Below are 14,926 nucleotides of genomic sequence, written 5' to 3' on the forward strand. Positions count from 1 at the left end.
TCTCTCTCTCTCTCTCTCTCTCTCTCTCTCTCTCTCTCTCTCTCTCTTCCTCTATTTTATCGTTTTTGTGTGTATGTTTGTGTGAGGCGAGAGCCATTTCCATTGCACACCCACTTCTGAGAAGAAGTTTACACCATCGACGAAAGCCTAGTGAAATAGGACAGGAAAGAAGAATGTCGAATGGCAAAAGTCATTTTTGTTGTTGTGGTTGGCTGTTTCCTCTTTTCGACATCGTCTCAAAATCTGTGAGACTCTCCTTAAGAATTTTTCTTTTTTGACAACGATGATGACGACGACGACGACAAAGCGATACAGACAAAGTGGAAAAGAAAGCGAACGAACGAGCGCGCGCGCGCACATACACACTCTCACTCAATCTATTATTCGCCAAACGTCAAGTGGATTTGCACTTGAAATCAAAATAAATAGACCGAAGAGGCTTTTGAAAGTACCATTTTAGCTTTTCTTCTTTGCATTTCAAAGAAAGAACCGAAAAAATCGACACACACACACACACCACACCGATGAAGAGGAGAAGAAGAAAGTGGCTCGTGTGGGGTCAATTGAGATGCCAAGCAACAAATGGCCATAACAATAATATTATGATAATATGTTTCGTTTTTCGACAACATACACACTTTTTATGCAAACCATCCCACCTATCCCTATATAGCAACTTTATGCTGATTAATTGTGCGTTTCACATGCAAGTGCCTGGTTGATTGTATTTATGCGTGAGAAGAGAGAGAGAGAGAGAGCGTGGGAGAGATAGAGAGAAAGCGAGTATTTTCGCATTTGAATCTGTGTTTGTGTGCTTAGTTTTCTTCTTTACTTATTTTTGACAATACAAAAATTCCATCGGATGATGATGATGTTAATATTTAAGGCATTCGAATCGATGGTATCTGTGTTATTCTTGTGTGACTCTGTGTTTACGCTTGATTTAACTTCAATAAATGGATATGATAAACGGTTAATTTGAGTATTGTTTTAGATTGGAACACCAATTGATTACATAGAATTTATCTTTCGTTTACTATTTTTGTTCTTTTTATATTGATTGTTCATTCGCTTGCTCTCTCTCTCTTCGTGGTAATTACACAGTAATTACTAATTCGTGTGAAAGTTATTTGAATTAAATAGAGATTAGTGGTTACTGGTCAACCGTTTTTGTATTACGGTCCAACTGACCAGGAAAAAAACTAGAACATGACAACGAAGAACCCATCAGTCAAAACAAAAATACGTTGAAAAAACGAAACAAAACAATTAATGACACCACCTGGATATTGATACACAGAAAAAGTACCAAATTGTTGTAATCCACCCTCTCAAAAAAAAAAAATATAGTAGCAATAAAAAGCCAAAAAGTTTAAATAATCATAGAGCGCTCTCATATCAAATGGTGGTATATTTAATTTGTGGTCGGTTTTTCTTCATACGTGTATGGCACTCGTATATTCACTTTGACAATTACCCAAAAAAAAAACAAGGGACAAGCTCACCTATGCTTGAGCTGCATTGATGGATTAAACCGCAAATCGTTAGTGAAGCGTATGTCTGCGTATGGTATGTGAGACGTGTGCGAAACTATTACAAAGTCACCTTTGTATTCAAAGTCAAATGCTGCTGCTGCTGTTGACGAGTATTGCTACTGCTTTCGTTGCTGCCGCCGTGTTTTTTTTTATCATATGTGTCATTTATACTTCGGGACAATGTTTGGATTTATTGGTTCAACATTTGCATTTGAAGTGGTTTTTATTTGCAAACTTAAGCAAGGCCAATAAAGTTGAAGCCGTTGATATATCCATGGGAACACTTTCCATTTATCGAGTGGCAAATAAAGAAGAAGAAGAAGTCGACGATGACGAAGGCGAAGTGAGGGGAGAAAAATAACGAAAGCAGCCATTTCACCATAGTGAAAACTCAAACATTTCGAGATAATTACAGCACTTAATTCTCAACAAGTTTCACTAGCTTATTATCGATGTCAATTATGCTTAACTCCGTTAATTGTTTGATGCGATGCGATAAGATTGCTCATTGAACTGTAAACGAACCAATTGCTTTGGGAAAAATTATTATTGAAATTAGCCCGCGTGCTTTGCAAGACTGTGTGGTGCATGATTGAGGGAAAGTAACATACACACATACATCGACACTGGTTTTTTTTTTGTTATCGTCAGACGGTTCGTTTAAACGGTGCAATGAAGTGCCCAATGCTCATTACTCGGTCGTTGTCAAAGATCAATTTTCTCAGTTCAGATGATTTCGTTCTACATGTTCACCGCTAACCGAATCTTTTCCATTGGCGTATGTGTGTTTTTGCTGTCGGTGCATAACGTGTTCGTTTATCGTTAGCGACATTCTATCTCATTTTGTGCACTATCATGCCTTCATCGACCATATGTTTGGTTATTTAAAATATTACGTAATTGAGACACACACACACACACACACACACACACACACACACATCTCGCTGTTTCTTTCTTGCATATTCCATGAATGATAACCGCACGGCAATTTGCCCACCAACAGCAACGAACGAACCAACTAGAAAACGACTTTTCGTGACCCTTTTTCCTCCGTTCATTTTCTATTGTATATACCTTTTGTCGGTTGTTACGGGTTGGGGTACGTAAATGGGCTCCCGAAAGAAAAAGAGCCATCAAACGCTTTCCTTTATAGAAAACATTGTTTTATTGCAATACATTCCTTGTTCGTTTTGTGGTGAAGATCGAAACACATTTGATGCTCGATATTTTTTACAACGCACGCCTTTAGTTAGTAGAACATTCAGAATGTTCGGCGCGAGAGAAAAAATAAGGCAACAACAACAACTTAAAGATGCGAAACAAAGGAGGACAAAAAGGGGATCGGAGAGAAAAGAAATTCATATACAAACACAGTACACGCGTACACACACAAAGATAAAATGACACAAACTTTTACCAGTTTGCCATACCGATTCAACATCCGATTTTAATTTTTAATTTAGTTTCAAGTCTTCAGGAAACGTTGGCGGAAATACTTTCATGAGGTTTAACAATTAAGTTCAATGTCGTGCATAACGCTGCTACCTTCCCTTTGCCGTTCCATTTGCTATGAATAATTTGTGTGACTGTCTGCGTCTGTGCGTGTCTACCACTTTCAGGTCTCATTCTTTATCTCGTCGTTCACTTTCTCTCTCTCTCTCTCTCTCTCTCTCTCTCTCTCTCTCTCTCTCTCTCGCTCGCTCGCTCGCCCACTCACTCACTCACTCACCAGTACGGGTGATCTTGGTTGGGCTTTGTAAAGGAAAAAGAAAATACTTTGAGATGCTGATTTTGTGCTTTTCTTCTATTTTCTTCGATGTCTTTACGTTCGATTCTCGACTCTCTTGTTTTGCGCATCGGTGTGAGTTGATTTTTATTTTACAACAAAGCGTATATAAGTTATGCAAGCACTTAACTCTTTCTCTCGTTTTCTGTCAAGTGGAGGAGCAAGAAGAGAGCTGGTTGATGTGTGTTACGCGTGTGATTATTGTTTTTTTTTCCTCTTTAATATTCACATCTTTTCATCCCATTCATTCGTTTCCTTCGTATCGTCGCACATACGTGTTTGGCACATCGATTTTGGCTTTGAGCAGTGCATCGCCTATTGAATAGCCAAGAAACTTCATAACTTCGAGTAGGTGTCACTGGGAAACACAAACACACACACACACACACAGTACACCTATGCTTCGTTCATTATTATTATTATTATTGCTGTTGCTGTAGATGTTGTTAACCCTCCGTACATCGGATCACATTGCTTCAAAAAAAAATTTCATTCGTCAATGTTCTTCCTTTATTTTTGTCTTGGCAATATTTGTTTATGTAGTGTGATTGTAAAGTTATAAACAAAAATGTGTGCAAAAACAAGAATTTGACAAAATAAATTATTCGAACTTCAAATTGGACACATTTTTGACACTTTTAAACAATGGATTTGATTGTTTTCTGATTTATGTCAATCGCATTTCCTGACTAAACCATGAGGAATCCAGGATTATGAATATTTTTTTGAATATCTATGGCCAAAAATCAACCAAGTACTACTACTCCCAGCTCTGGGAAAAATTAATGCATTAGAGGGTTAATTTACTTTGAAATAAGCGCAAAAATATTTACAAATAAAAAGCGTTAAATATGTGTGGAAAAACAAGCGTACCATCATCAGATGAACATCGAAGTAATGTGTCATGGAGTTACATCATCACCAGTTTGGCTGTTGCTTTTTATACACGAGAATCTTATCCCCCTCGCACCAAAAACGCTGCATAGCCGAATTGGTATGTAAGTCTTTGACACGTGCTTGATAAGAATGACGAGCAAACAAGGTACAAGAGCATTATGTGAAGAATGTTTTGACATTGTTCCCGTTCGTCATTCAGAAATTTTGCGATGGAATAATTACTCTTGGAGTTCAACTCACCTAGCGCGTCCACAACACATTTTCGACAAGACGAATTCAAAACAGGAACGCATTGTTCCGAGAAAAGAAGAGAGAGAAAAAAAAACGTTGCGCGCTGGAAATGTATCTCTTTGCTTATTTCACTTTAACTTTCCATTGTTCGAATAAATTACAGCAAATGATTTCGCTATTTCGTTTGAAATCACTTCCAACTGGGCTCGCAATCGGATCGACTCTGTGGCGCAGTTATCGTAATTGTCAGCCATTTGCTTCCGTGGTGCGGTTGGTTTTCAATTCAAACTCAATCTTTTCTTTCACTCTATTCACACAGTTAGATCTTTTTTGGCGGTTTTGGGCACGACACAGCTCAACGATTTCCAAAGTCAGTTGGTCGTGGTGCGATCCGCTTTTGTTGTGGCCTTTGATCGGCGCTACGGAACAAAGCGACCAACATCATTCGGAGAGAGTTTCAATTTGGAAAATCAATCAAAAGCACCAATGTATTGTGTGTGTGTGTCTGTTCCAAGTAATTTATTTTTCCCTTTTGGTTGTATTCACGCGCTGTTTGGCTTGGACCTTTTCGCCTTCACTTCGCCGTTTGAATCATCTTTCCATTTTCTGTCATCTCATCCCTTCTATATTCGGGGCCCGGAGTACTCGCTTTAGCTGTGTATGTGTGTTTTTGCGTTTCTCTTTTTCTCTCCCTTTTGCCCTGTGTGGATGTGTATTCACAAGCGATGGCTGCATTCCTTTCATTTATAATTTTTCGAACGTTCCGCATTGCTCTTAATTTGATTTAATATTTTACTGAATTGTGCTTCCAGTGGCGTTAATAAGTTATTCCAGGACCTCATAAAAGTTTTCGGTTTTCATTACGGTTACAATGTTTTGTAAATGAACGCATAAATATGCATGCACGGTACTCTACACAAACGATACCCAACAGAGTTGAAATCACACTTGTTCTTGCTGCTACCACTGCTGCTGCTGCTGTTTTGCCTCCTTCTTTTCACTGCCGTCTTGTTGTCAGTGATGGTGATGATGATGATGATGATGGCGGTGGTGGTGATGGTGGTGGCAGTGGTGGTGGTGCTGTTGGGTTTTTAGCTCTCTATTCATGGCGGGCAAAAAGTTGAACGAGAGAAGAACGACATCGGAACGAGTGAATTGAGTTTGCCAATTCACCGTTGCGAACGAGACGTGCTCACAGCACCAGGCAAACGAAAATAAGAGATAGATAGATACGGAGTGAAAGAGACAGAGGAACATCTCTCGAATACTTAAATGAACCAACGAAAAATAGATAAGTGAATAAAAGCAAATGATTTTGCTGAAACGAAAGCTCAGATGGTCGATGGGTCGGTCGTTCGGTCTGAGGATGAACAGAGAGTGAGTGTGTGCGGTGCGTGTGTTTGGTCTTCGACAAAACATGTATGGGGTTCAGCATGATTTAGCCGAAAATTTATATAGACCAAAATCAAATATATTATTAAAAACGGTTTTTTATACGCCTTCATGACTATATATTTAAATGAAAACATACACATACATCAGGGCCGAGAATAAGAGATATTGAATCGACTCTGTCGGACCACGGCCACGTTAAAATGCCAACAAAACAACACACAGCCCGTGGCCATTGTATTCAGATGACTTTTCTGTGAAAAACACATAAATTTAGTGGAACAAACGAGCAAGTGTAATAACATTGGGTGTGGCGCGCGCTTGCCACCAAACGACTGTGAACGAACGAACGTAGCGGGCCAAAAATGGTCTCTTAAGCTTTCTCTCTCTCTCTATCTCTCTCTCTCTCTCTCTCTCTCTCTCTCTCTCTCTCTCTCTCTCTGTCTCACTTGCCTTTTATTTATAGGTTATATCATTTTATCCGATTTGTATTCGGTAATTTTTGTGCATATGGAATACATTCCATGGATTAATTTTTACCAAAACGAAAAAAAAAGAAACAACAACAGCAAAAACAAAATTGAGCCAAAAGCTTATGAATGTTGCTCAGCACGCATTCAGATCAATCTCATTTTTGCATTACACACATTCAATGATTACACGCTATAAAATCATCTGTGTTTGTCTCTCCCTCTCTCTATCCCTATATCGTTCGCTCTTTTGTTCTCCCCATTTTGAATGTTTGACTGACTGTTTCGCAGTGGACTGGAAAATGAAAAACTGTTTCTTTTTCAGTTGATGAATAAGCATATTTTTAGCATTTAATTTCAAGCAAATCAAAGTTAAACATATACATTTTTACATATTGTGTTGCTGGATACGAATGGATCGGCGACGTTAGCAGCAGCACGAGCAGTAGCAACGGCAATTTATTCAACTCGAAAAAGATGTTGCCCAAAATCTTGTGTGTGTGTGTGTGTATATATATATCGAATGGCTCATATTCAACATTCATGGGCTTTTTGCTCTTTTTCTCTCGCGTGCGCTATACTCCTCTGTTTCTATCCTGTGCATGTTGTACAATTTGAATTGCCATCGTATGTATGTGTGTTTGTCAATCCCTTTACCAATTTCTATAACCGGATTAAAGTTGAATCTATTCCATTCACACACAGCTTTCTTTCCGCCAAATTGACAATATTTGATTTGTTATGTGAGATTTTCCGCTTCTTGTTGTCGCAAACTAGCAGCAGCAGCTCGAGCGCTCTCTCTCTCTCTCTCCTTCTGCTATTTACATAGCCAAATATAAGGATTTGAAGAACAAACACATTTTATGCGCGCACACAAACCTCTCCCATACGCACGTTTTCAAAATAAATACGTCGAGATGAGGCGACGACGACGACGACGAAGACGAAAAAGAAGAAAGAGAGAAAACGAAAGAAAGCGAAAAAGAAACGCACAAAAGTAAAAAGTTGCCAGGGTCTGTGATATACTTAGCACACACATAATCCACAATCGTATCCACAGTATGGTAGCAGAAGCAATGGCAGCAACGATACCGTCAAGCATACGAATGAACGGAACGAGAAATCATAGTAGCGATAAGTGACTTTACAACTGCACGTACCAAAACGAAATATGTGAAATCGTGCAAAATGGATGTAAAGTAATGTTTGGGCGCATTTCATTTGGTGTCTCTTCCGTTGTGACATGTCATCAGTGCGCTGAATCGTCTGTTTATTTCTCTTTCTTTCTCTAGCTCTCTTCAAAAGCAACATTTATTTATGGGAACGCGCATTTTTTTATGTACGGATTCCTCAGATATTTCTCAAATTTCATCTTGGCGACACACATTGACAAAAGAATGCTCATCAAACAAACTTGTTGTACACGACATACCAAATCTAAATTGGATTAACGCACTCATTCTCGGCATTTGCCAAACAAAAATCCATGTGCCACTAAAACCAATTAAGCGATCTCATTACGCTGCACCTACTTTCTCACTTAATCAATGAAGATCACTTACATTCAGAACAATTAAAACCAAAAAAAAAAAACTATACACATACATTTTCGATTCCGCCCTATTCCGGATGGATAAAATAACTTTAAAATGTCTCGTATCGTTTGTTGTGCACGAGCTGTTCTATGGCATGGCATGGCATTATGAAACTGGATGCAGTTGGTGCCATTAAGTGTCATCAGTGTGAACGCAGTTGGAGCGATATAAGTTTTCAACTAAAAAGCCATGTCATTTTTTCCACATGTTGTATTGTATGTGTGTCTCTGTGTGTTGTATAGGAGATAGGAAATGAGAGAGAGCGAGACAGAGAGAGAGAGAGAGAGAGAGAGAGAGAGAGAAAAGGGCAGATAATACTTGTTTGCACTGCGGAACTAAGCTTATATTCATCGGCTGTTGGTTTTTGTTGCTGTTTCTGTTGTTGCCGTTGCCTTCCATCGTTTGAATCGTTTTGGAATGAGATATCGAACACATTTGTGTCATATTTCAGTGTGTTTTGTTCTGATTATAGCATGAAACTTAGGCACAGATAATTGGTTATTATCCTCCCATTTACCAGTAGGACAAATTCCATGGTTTTTTTTAATCAATTCGATTACGTAAGAGAATCACTTTGAATTCACCACTATTGAAAGGCATTTCCCAATGATTTATAATCCTGTGATTGTAACCAAATTTCCATTGGACCCGCAATTTTTACTGGAGTTTGTAGAAAAAGAGCGAAAGAAGTGTGCTTGATTCTGTCCACCTAAATGGGAAAACTTTGAAAAATTACCGATGGGTTTTGTTTAAAATTCAAAACCGATGGCTTCTGAAGGTGTGGATTGGTTTTCTCTTCGTGGGAATCGATATGACCACTCTCAATTCTATCTCATGAACTTTTGGACTTGTATCGTGTGACTTCGAGTGTGAATTACTGGTAATCATACATATGCCAAAAACGATTCAAAGCCTCATTTCATTCGCTTTTTTTTCTGTTTCATTGTGCTCAATATCATCGAATTAAAATAATGAACAATTGCTGGTTTAATTTTCAAATTCATCGCGTCACTTTCAAATTATAGTGATATTGTATTTTTGTCCCATGTATGTTCTCTCGTTTTTATGTTTTTATGTTTTGTGGCATGTGAATACAAGTATATATATATGGTCGAACAATTTCTGTTATTGTTTTTTTTTTGGTCGTTTATTAATCTACACTGAGAAAAGGCTGGAAGGAAATATTCCAACCCTGCGTTGTAAATGTTGTCATTGCAGATGATTTTGTGAATTGTCCAACCATGGTTGGAATATTGATAGCATTTTCGCACTTGACAAATTCCAACCATGGTTAGACAATTCACAAAATCGTCTGCAATGACAACATTTACAACGCAGGGTTGGAATATTTCCTTTCTTCCAGCCTTTTCTCAGTGTACGCCCCGAAACCAGGACAATGGAAGCCATTTAAATTTTTAGGGAAAATTATTTGAATAAATAACAATGTGCCTGATATATATGTATAGTATAGCCGAGAAGCTGAAAATGATATTGTATCGAAGGTATATATGCGCCAAACAATTCTCAAAATGTGAACAATTTACATTTTGTGATGTAAACTTGTTGTTTTTTCTCTCTGTGTTTGTAATCTCTAATGATACACATACACACACACACACACAAACACACAAGTTGCGGGACTGAACAACGAAAGCGATGCCAAAGGCTAATGCGGGAAATTGTTCATTTACACCTTTTCTGGTTAATTCTGTGCAAGTGAATGCTATGCACTCTCTATCTCTTTTCCATCATATCTCTCACTCAGTCTCGTCCTATGCATGGAAATTGAGTGGCTCGGTTCGAGTGTATGTGTGTGTGTGTATTGCTGGATCGAAAATTTCATTTTCGGTATTGTTCAATTAATAGTCATATACCGTGGTACCGTGGAGTGGAGAGTAATGAAGTGACTTAATCACGCTATACACACAGTGAAACTTCTATTCGGCGGGCTGTGCGAAAGAGAGAGAGAGAGAGAGAGAGGGAGTGAGTTTGATTTCCGTTCTTTTTTTTCTCTATGCTATGCATACATATGTGTATACGCTTTCTTCCGTTCTGATTAAAAGCTCGGTTGAATGCGTGACGTTTTGTGTTTAAAATTCCGATTATAATCGAAAATGAAAGCATTTTGTCGCGCGCGCACTTCGTGATACCAAAATATCCATTGCTTTGCATGACTTTATTTTTAGCATTGGACGCTTTTATCGTGTTCCAAAAATTCAATCATTTCGCTGCATTGAACGTAATTTTCGCCTTCGAGGCACTTTCAATCAAAACTTTCAATCGATTTCAATCTCTCAAATTATTCATAGACTCGCTGTATGATAAATGGAGTGCGTTAAGCTTATGCTTTGCTATGCTTTTGCTTATAAATAATTGGAACGCAAATCAAACAAATGGTATCATTGGGGTGCAGATGATACACCTCTCTTAGTTTGTGTGTGTATATGCGAAGAGGTGTGAGGCAGAAATGTTATGATTTATCATTCAATTGCATCATGTATATCATAAACTGCGGTGCAAAAATGTTTAATGTATTCCCTATCTTCCTCTCTCTCGTCTCCATATTCGCATATTTTAGCTTGGCCATTCCTCTTGATCACATACAATTCCAATTCCAATTTCACACTCAAATGCTTATTTAATTCATTAAACCAAATTAATTTGGGTGTGCAACTATACAAATTCAAATCGAATGTTTGCTTGAAAGCTATTTCATTCGCTCTTTCTCTCCCCCCTCTCTCTCTCTCGCGCGCACTCAATCTTCCCATATTCCCCGATCCTATCGCACATATGATGCTACTGCTACTGTTTATGCAATGCTTTGGAAGTGAGGTCATTTGGTTGCTTTCTAAATTAATATATCACAAAATCAACAAGTGATTGTATATAATGCACTGTACTTGTATTTTCAACGACATTTTTTCATGCAAGTTGATTATTTGAATGGGCAAGCGGAATAATGAAACGTAATTCTGTTTTCAAATGAAGTGCCTCTGAGAAAATTTTTCAGTAAAAAAGCCCCACAAAAATATTGTCTGATAAAAATTTGTATGAAAATCTTATTCAGACAATATTTTTGTGGGGCTTTTTTACTGAAAATTTTTCTCAGAGGCACTTCATTTAAAAACAGAATTACGTTTCATTATTCCGCTTGCCCATTCATTTGTGGTTAACTTGTCTTGTGCAATATTCTTATGTCTCGTTCTATCTCTTTCATGCTATCCTTTTCTCTCTCTTTTTCTCCCCCGATCTTATTCATATTTATGGATGAAGCATTGATTGAATTGAGCGTCCAAGTTATATTGAGTAGAATGACACATCTGAAATTTAAATTAGTATTTGAATTCTCAAATATTTGAAAACAATTCGACTGTCATGATTTGAACACATTTATTATCGTATCATATTTTCAATAAATTCACATTATCTCCCAAAATATTGACCACAGGCAGCTCATTAATTCCATTTATTTTTGCATCTCTATTTTTCTTTTATGTACAGTACGGCCGGTGGCAGCATGTTGGGCGACGTCAACATATCGGAAATCTTGGATTCATTTAGTGTTAGTTACGATAAGAGAGTAAGACCAAATTACGGAGGTAAGAATCTATCGAAGACTTTATCTTATACACAAATAAATAAAAAAAAACCTGGAATTATATCTGAAACTAAAAACAGTCTAAATGAATTTCAAACGATGTTATTAATTTCCTCTAAATTTTTTTCTTCAAGAAAATCAAACCAAGAAATCAATACTAATAACTCATTTGAAAAGCATAATCCGTTTGAAATTGTACAAACATTTTCTAAGCAAAATCGAATCAAAACAAAACCAAAGCCAAATCAAAACAAAAAAAAAATTCTATCTATATACATATATATACAAAACAAAACATTCTTATTTGCGACAAAATTACTTTGCATTTACGAGTTTTTTGGACTTTTTCTTTCATTTTCGTTTTTCAATTTTCCAGTTTTATAAATAACATCGATAAGGGCATTTTATTCAAAAAAAAAAAAACAAATTCGATTCAGAAGTTTTTCATATTCTAGAATTTATGATTCAAATCGAGTTTTTTTCGGCTTATGTTTTCATTTTCCAAAATCCGAATAGAAATGCTGATTCATGAAAAAAAGAGAAATTATTCTAAATACCTTTGGAAATCATTCTTAATCGAGTCAAGTTGATTTGCACAATTCTCGTATTCATTGGAATGGTGTCACTTCCGAACACAACGACAAAGAACAAACCAAAACATTCCCCACTACTGATATTAAATGCATTTTCGGATGTTTTCTTTCAATTGATTTCTGAATTTGGACACAATTGTAGTTTTTTCAACTGACATTACGAGTATCGAATGGCCAGACTGGAAAATTAAAATCAAACATACGATTGGGTTTGATGCCCACATTGAAAATCGACCGCATTACATGAAACAAAAACTTATTTCAAAGATAATGTTGAAGGTTTTGAAGGATTCACGGAAGGAACCAAACCGAAACGGGATGTTTTTCTGGAGTGACACTATTTCATGAATTTTAAAACGATCAATTGAGCTGCATATAGGGCGTTCATGCGTACGACAAAAAAAAAAGAAAGAAATTAATTGATTTTATGGGACACAAAAGATGAAGAAAGACCGAAATTAGGCGTTCATTCCGCCGCCTCCACGCACAACTCTAATCAATCTATCAATATTTAAAAGAAAATATCACACAGACATACTCTGATGATTTTTTTCCGTTGTTATCCTCATCAATCTTCAATTTGAATGTTTGACCAACTTTGAACGATAAAAAAAAGAAAATAAAAAACTCCAGCAAATTGTTATTTTTATCTTTCTTCATCCCGATCCCAATTTTAGACAGCTATAGTAGCACATACAAAATTTGGACCAGATAATAATATCATCTTTAATTAATTATTCACAAATTTTTGTTTTCGAAAAAGAAAAACTTTTTTTATTTGTTTATGGTTTGCTGCCTGTAAAAGGCAATAGTATAAACATTGAACTTGAGTGGATTAATGTGAAGCGCTCGCACACACACACTCGCACATGTGTGTGAGTGTGTGGCGCGTTGGATTGGCCTATGCAAAGGAACATACGTTCCATTTTCCTCTCTATGTTTGTTATTCTTCTTCTTTTCCAAACATCAATTCACTTAATTCACTCAGATAGTTTTATCAGCATATGTGCGGGAAGAACAAAAGCTAACGTATTTTGATTTGACTTTTTTTGATCTTCGTCTCTTTCTATCTTGTTGGTTTTTTTTTTGGTTTTACGTCTATGTATATATGTATATAAGAGCGATAAATACGCTGAATGCAATTCAAATTCACAATGCAAACGTAAATATTGGCGGGCAGAGAGTTTGGGCCAGTCGGGAATGTGAGCTCCCACTCTCTCGGTAACGGTTCGTTGATTAGACATTGGAAATTCATTTTCGAAAACTCAATTGCATTTCAGTATAAACTTTTTTTTTAACATTAAACTATTGACTAAACAAAATTCAATCGTTTCTGTGACGGTGGCGACGGCCTCATCTCTCGGCCCTTCAATGATGATTTATGCTTACTACGAAAATATCTTCCGCTAATCAATTAAAAATCCCATGTCATAACGCAATGTGAATTTGATTTGTTTTCAGTTATTATTTGCATTCAATTAATTCTTTTCCATTCGAATAAATTTTCTAAATTAAATCAACTTTTCTAAAAAAAAAAGAAACAAAACTGAAGTATCAGTTTCATTTGAGAATCGATAAATGAAAAAAATTCTTCCTATCGCTTTTGTTATCTGTTTGTTTACAACTCGAAGGAAAAAAAGGACAGACTTTGCTTTTTTTCATTTTCGTGACTTTAATTATTTTTTTTTGTTCGTTTGTTTTCATTTGTTTTGTATGATTGAATAGAAGAAAACCATGCCTCCGCCGCCGCTGCCGCCCTTGGCATGGGGTGGGGGCACAGATATTTACTGAACATTGAACCATTTTTCCGACAAAATGTAGGAAGATGATTCAATGAGACGTCACAAATGAAATGAAGATTGTTTTTGATTGAAAACATCAAGATTATGAAATTATTCGATCAATAGACCAACGAAAAAAAAAAAATTGAATCTCGTGCATGCTGACCGAAAGAAAAACAGCATTAAATGCACAAACACACAAAAAATGCCATTTTGATGCATTATTACCAAATTCTGAACCATAAACAAAAAAACAGATACGACCCATGCCAGTGAATTCAAATTTAAATTACACACAAAAAAAATGAAGACGAATGAAATCCTTTTTTTGGACATAACACACGTTCCAAAATACAACATATATTTAAGTAAATTCTGTTTTTTCTCATTTTTTTTAAATCAAAAAGTAGATACAAATTGATTGGTAGATATATGTAAAATAATTGTGATAACTATGGCCAAAATGTGGGAGATTCGTGTTTTTTTTAACAATCTGTTTTATTAGCTAGACGAAATTAAAAGCAAAAAAAAAAAAACACAAACAAAAAAAACCAAAGAACACATGACAAAACGAATATAATCCGTATTTCAGGACCCCCAGTTGAAGTTGGCGTAACGATGTACGTGCTGTCGATCAGTTCGCTGTCTGAAGTGAAAATGGTACAAAAATATGACTTCGTACCTTAGAAATCCATGATATATACCGATTGCATAAGATTTAATTTTCTTTCTTTGTCTCTCTCGGTCCTTTTTTGTTGTTTTGTGATTATGTTTTTCTTCATTTTTTTAGTTGTTCATACCATCCACCATGATAATGCTAATAATAATAGACCCACATAAACACAAACACAAACACTTCAGTAATTCATATTGGATGTGCGCGCACGCACCGCATGAACCAAGACGACGAAATGTATGTATGTTGAGATGGCTCGGCACTGTTTCCACCTCTTTTTCCCCGGGCATCATCATCCACATGCCTAGAAAGATGAAAAAGTGTGTGTGTGTGTGTGTGTGTGTGTGTGTGTGTGTGTGTGTGTGTGTG

At 36.6% G+C, this 14,926-nt stretch overlaps 1 protein-coding gene across 6 annotated transcripts in view; it reads left to right on the plus strand.

Annotated features, from left to right (window-relative positions):
• Positions 1-14,926, plus strand: part of LOC129577290 (gamma-aminobutyric acid receptor subunit beta) — a 96,991-nt gene that overhangs the window by 4,355 nt on the left and 77,710 nt on the right. For 4 of the 6 annotated variants that reach the window (XM_055464069.1, XM_055464063.1, XM_055464065.1 and 1 more), the window contains exons 3-4: positions 11,411-11,508; positions 14,474-14,541. In XM_055464069.1, coding sequence (XP_055320044.1) covers positions 11,411-11,508; positions 14,474-14,541 — 166 coding nt within the window. The remainder of the gene's footprint in view (positions 1-11,410; positions 11,509-14,473; positions 14,542-14,926) is intronic. The other 2 variants (XM_055464070.1, XM_055464064.1) reach the window with 1 other exon arrangement.

This window comes from Sitodiplosis mosellana, unplaced genomic scaffold, assembly GCF_009176505.1.
Source record: "Sitodiplosis mosellana isolate CC-2019 unplaced genomic scaffold, AAFC_SMos_1.0 Smas_scaffold_6197, whole genome shotgun sequence".
In the NCBI taxonomy this organism is placed as follows: Eukaryota; Metazoa; Arthropoda; class Insecta; order Diptera; family Cecidomyiidae; genus Sitodiplosis; species Sitodiplosis mosellana.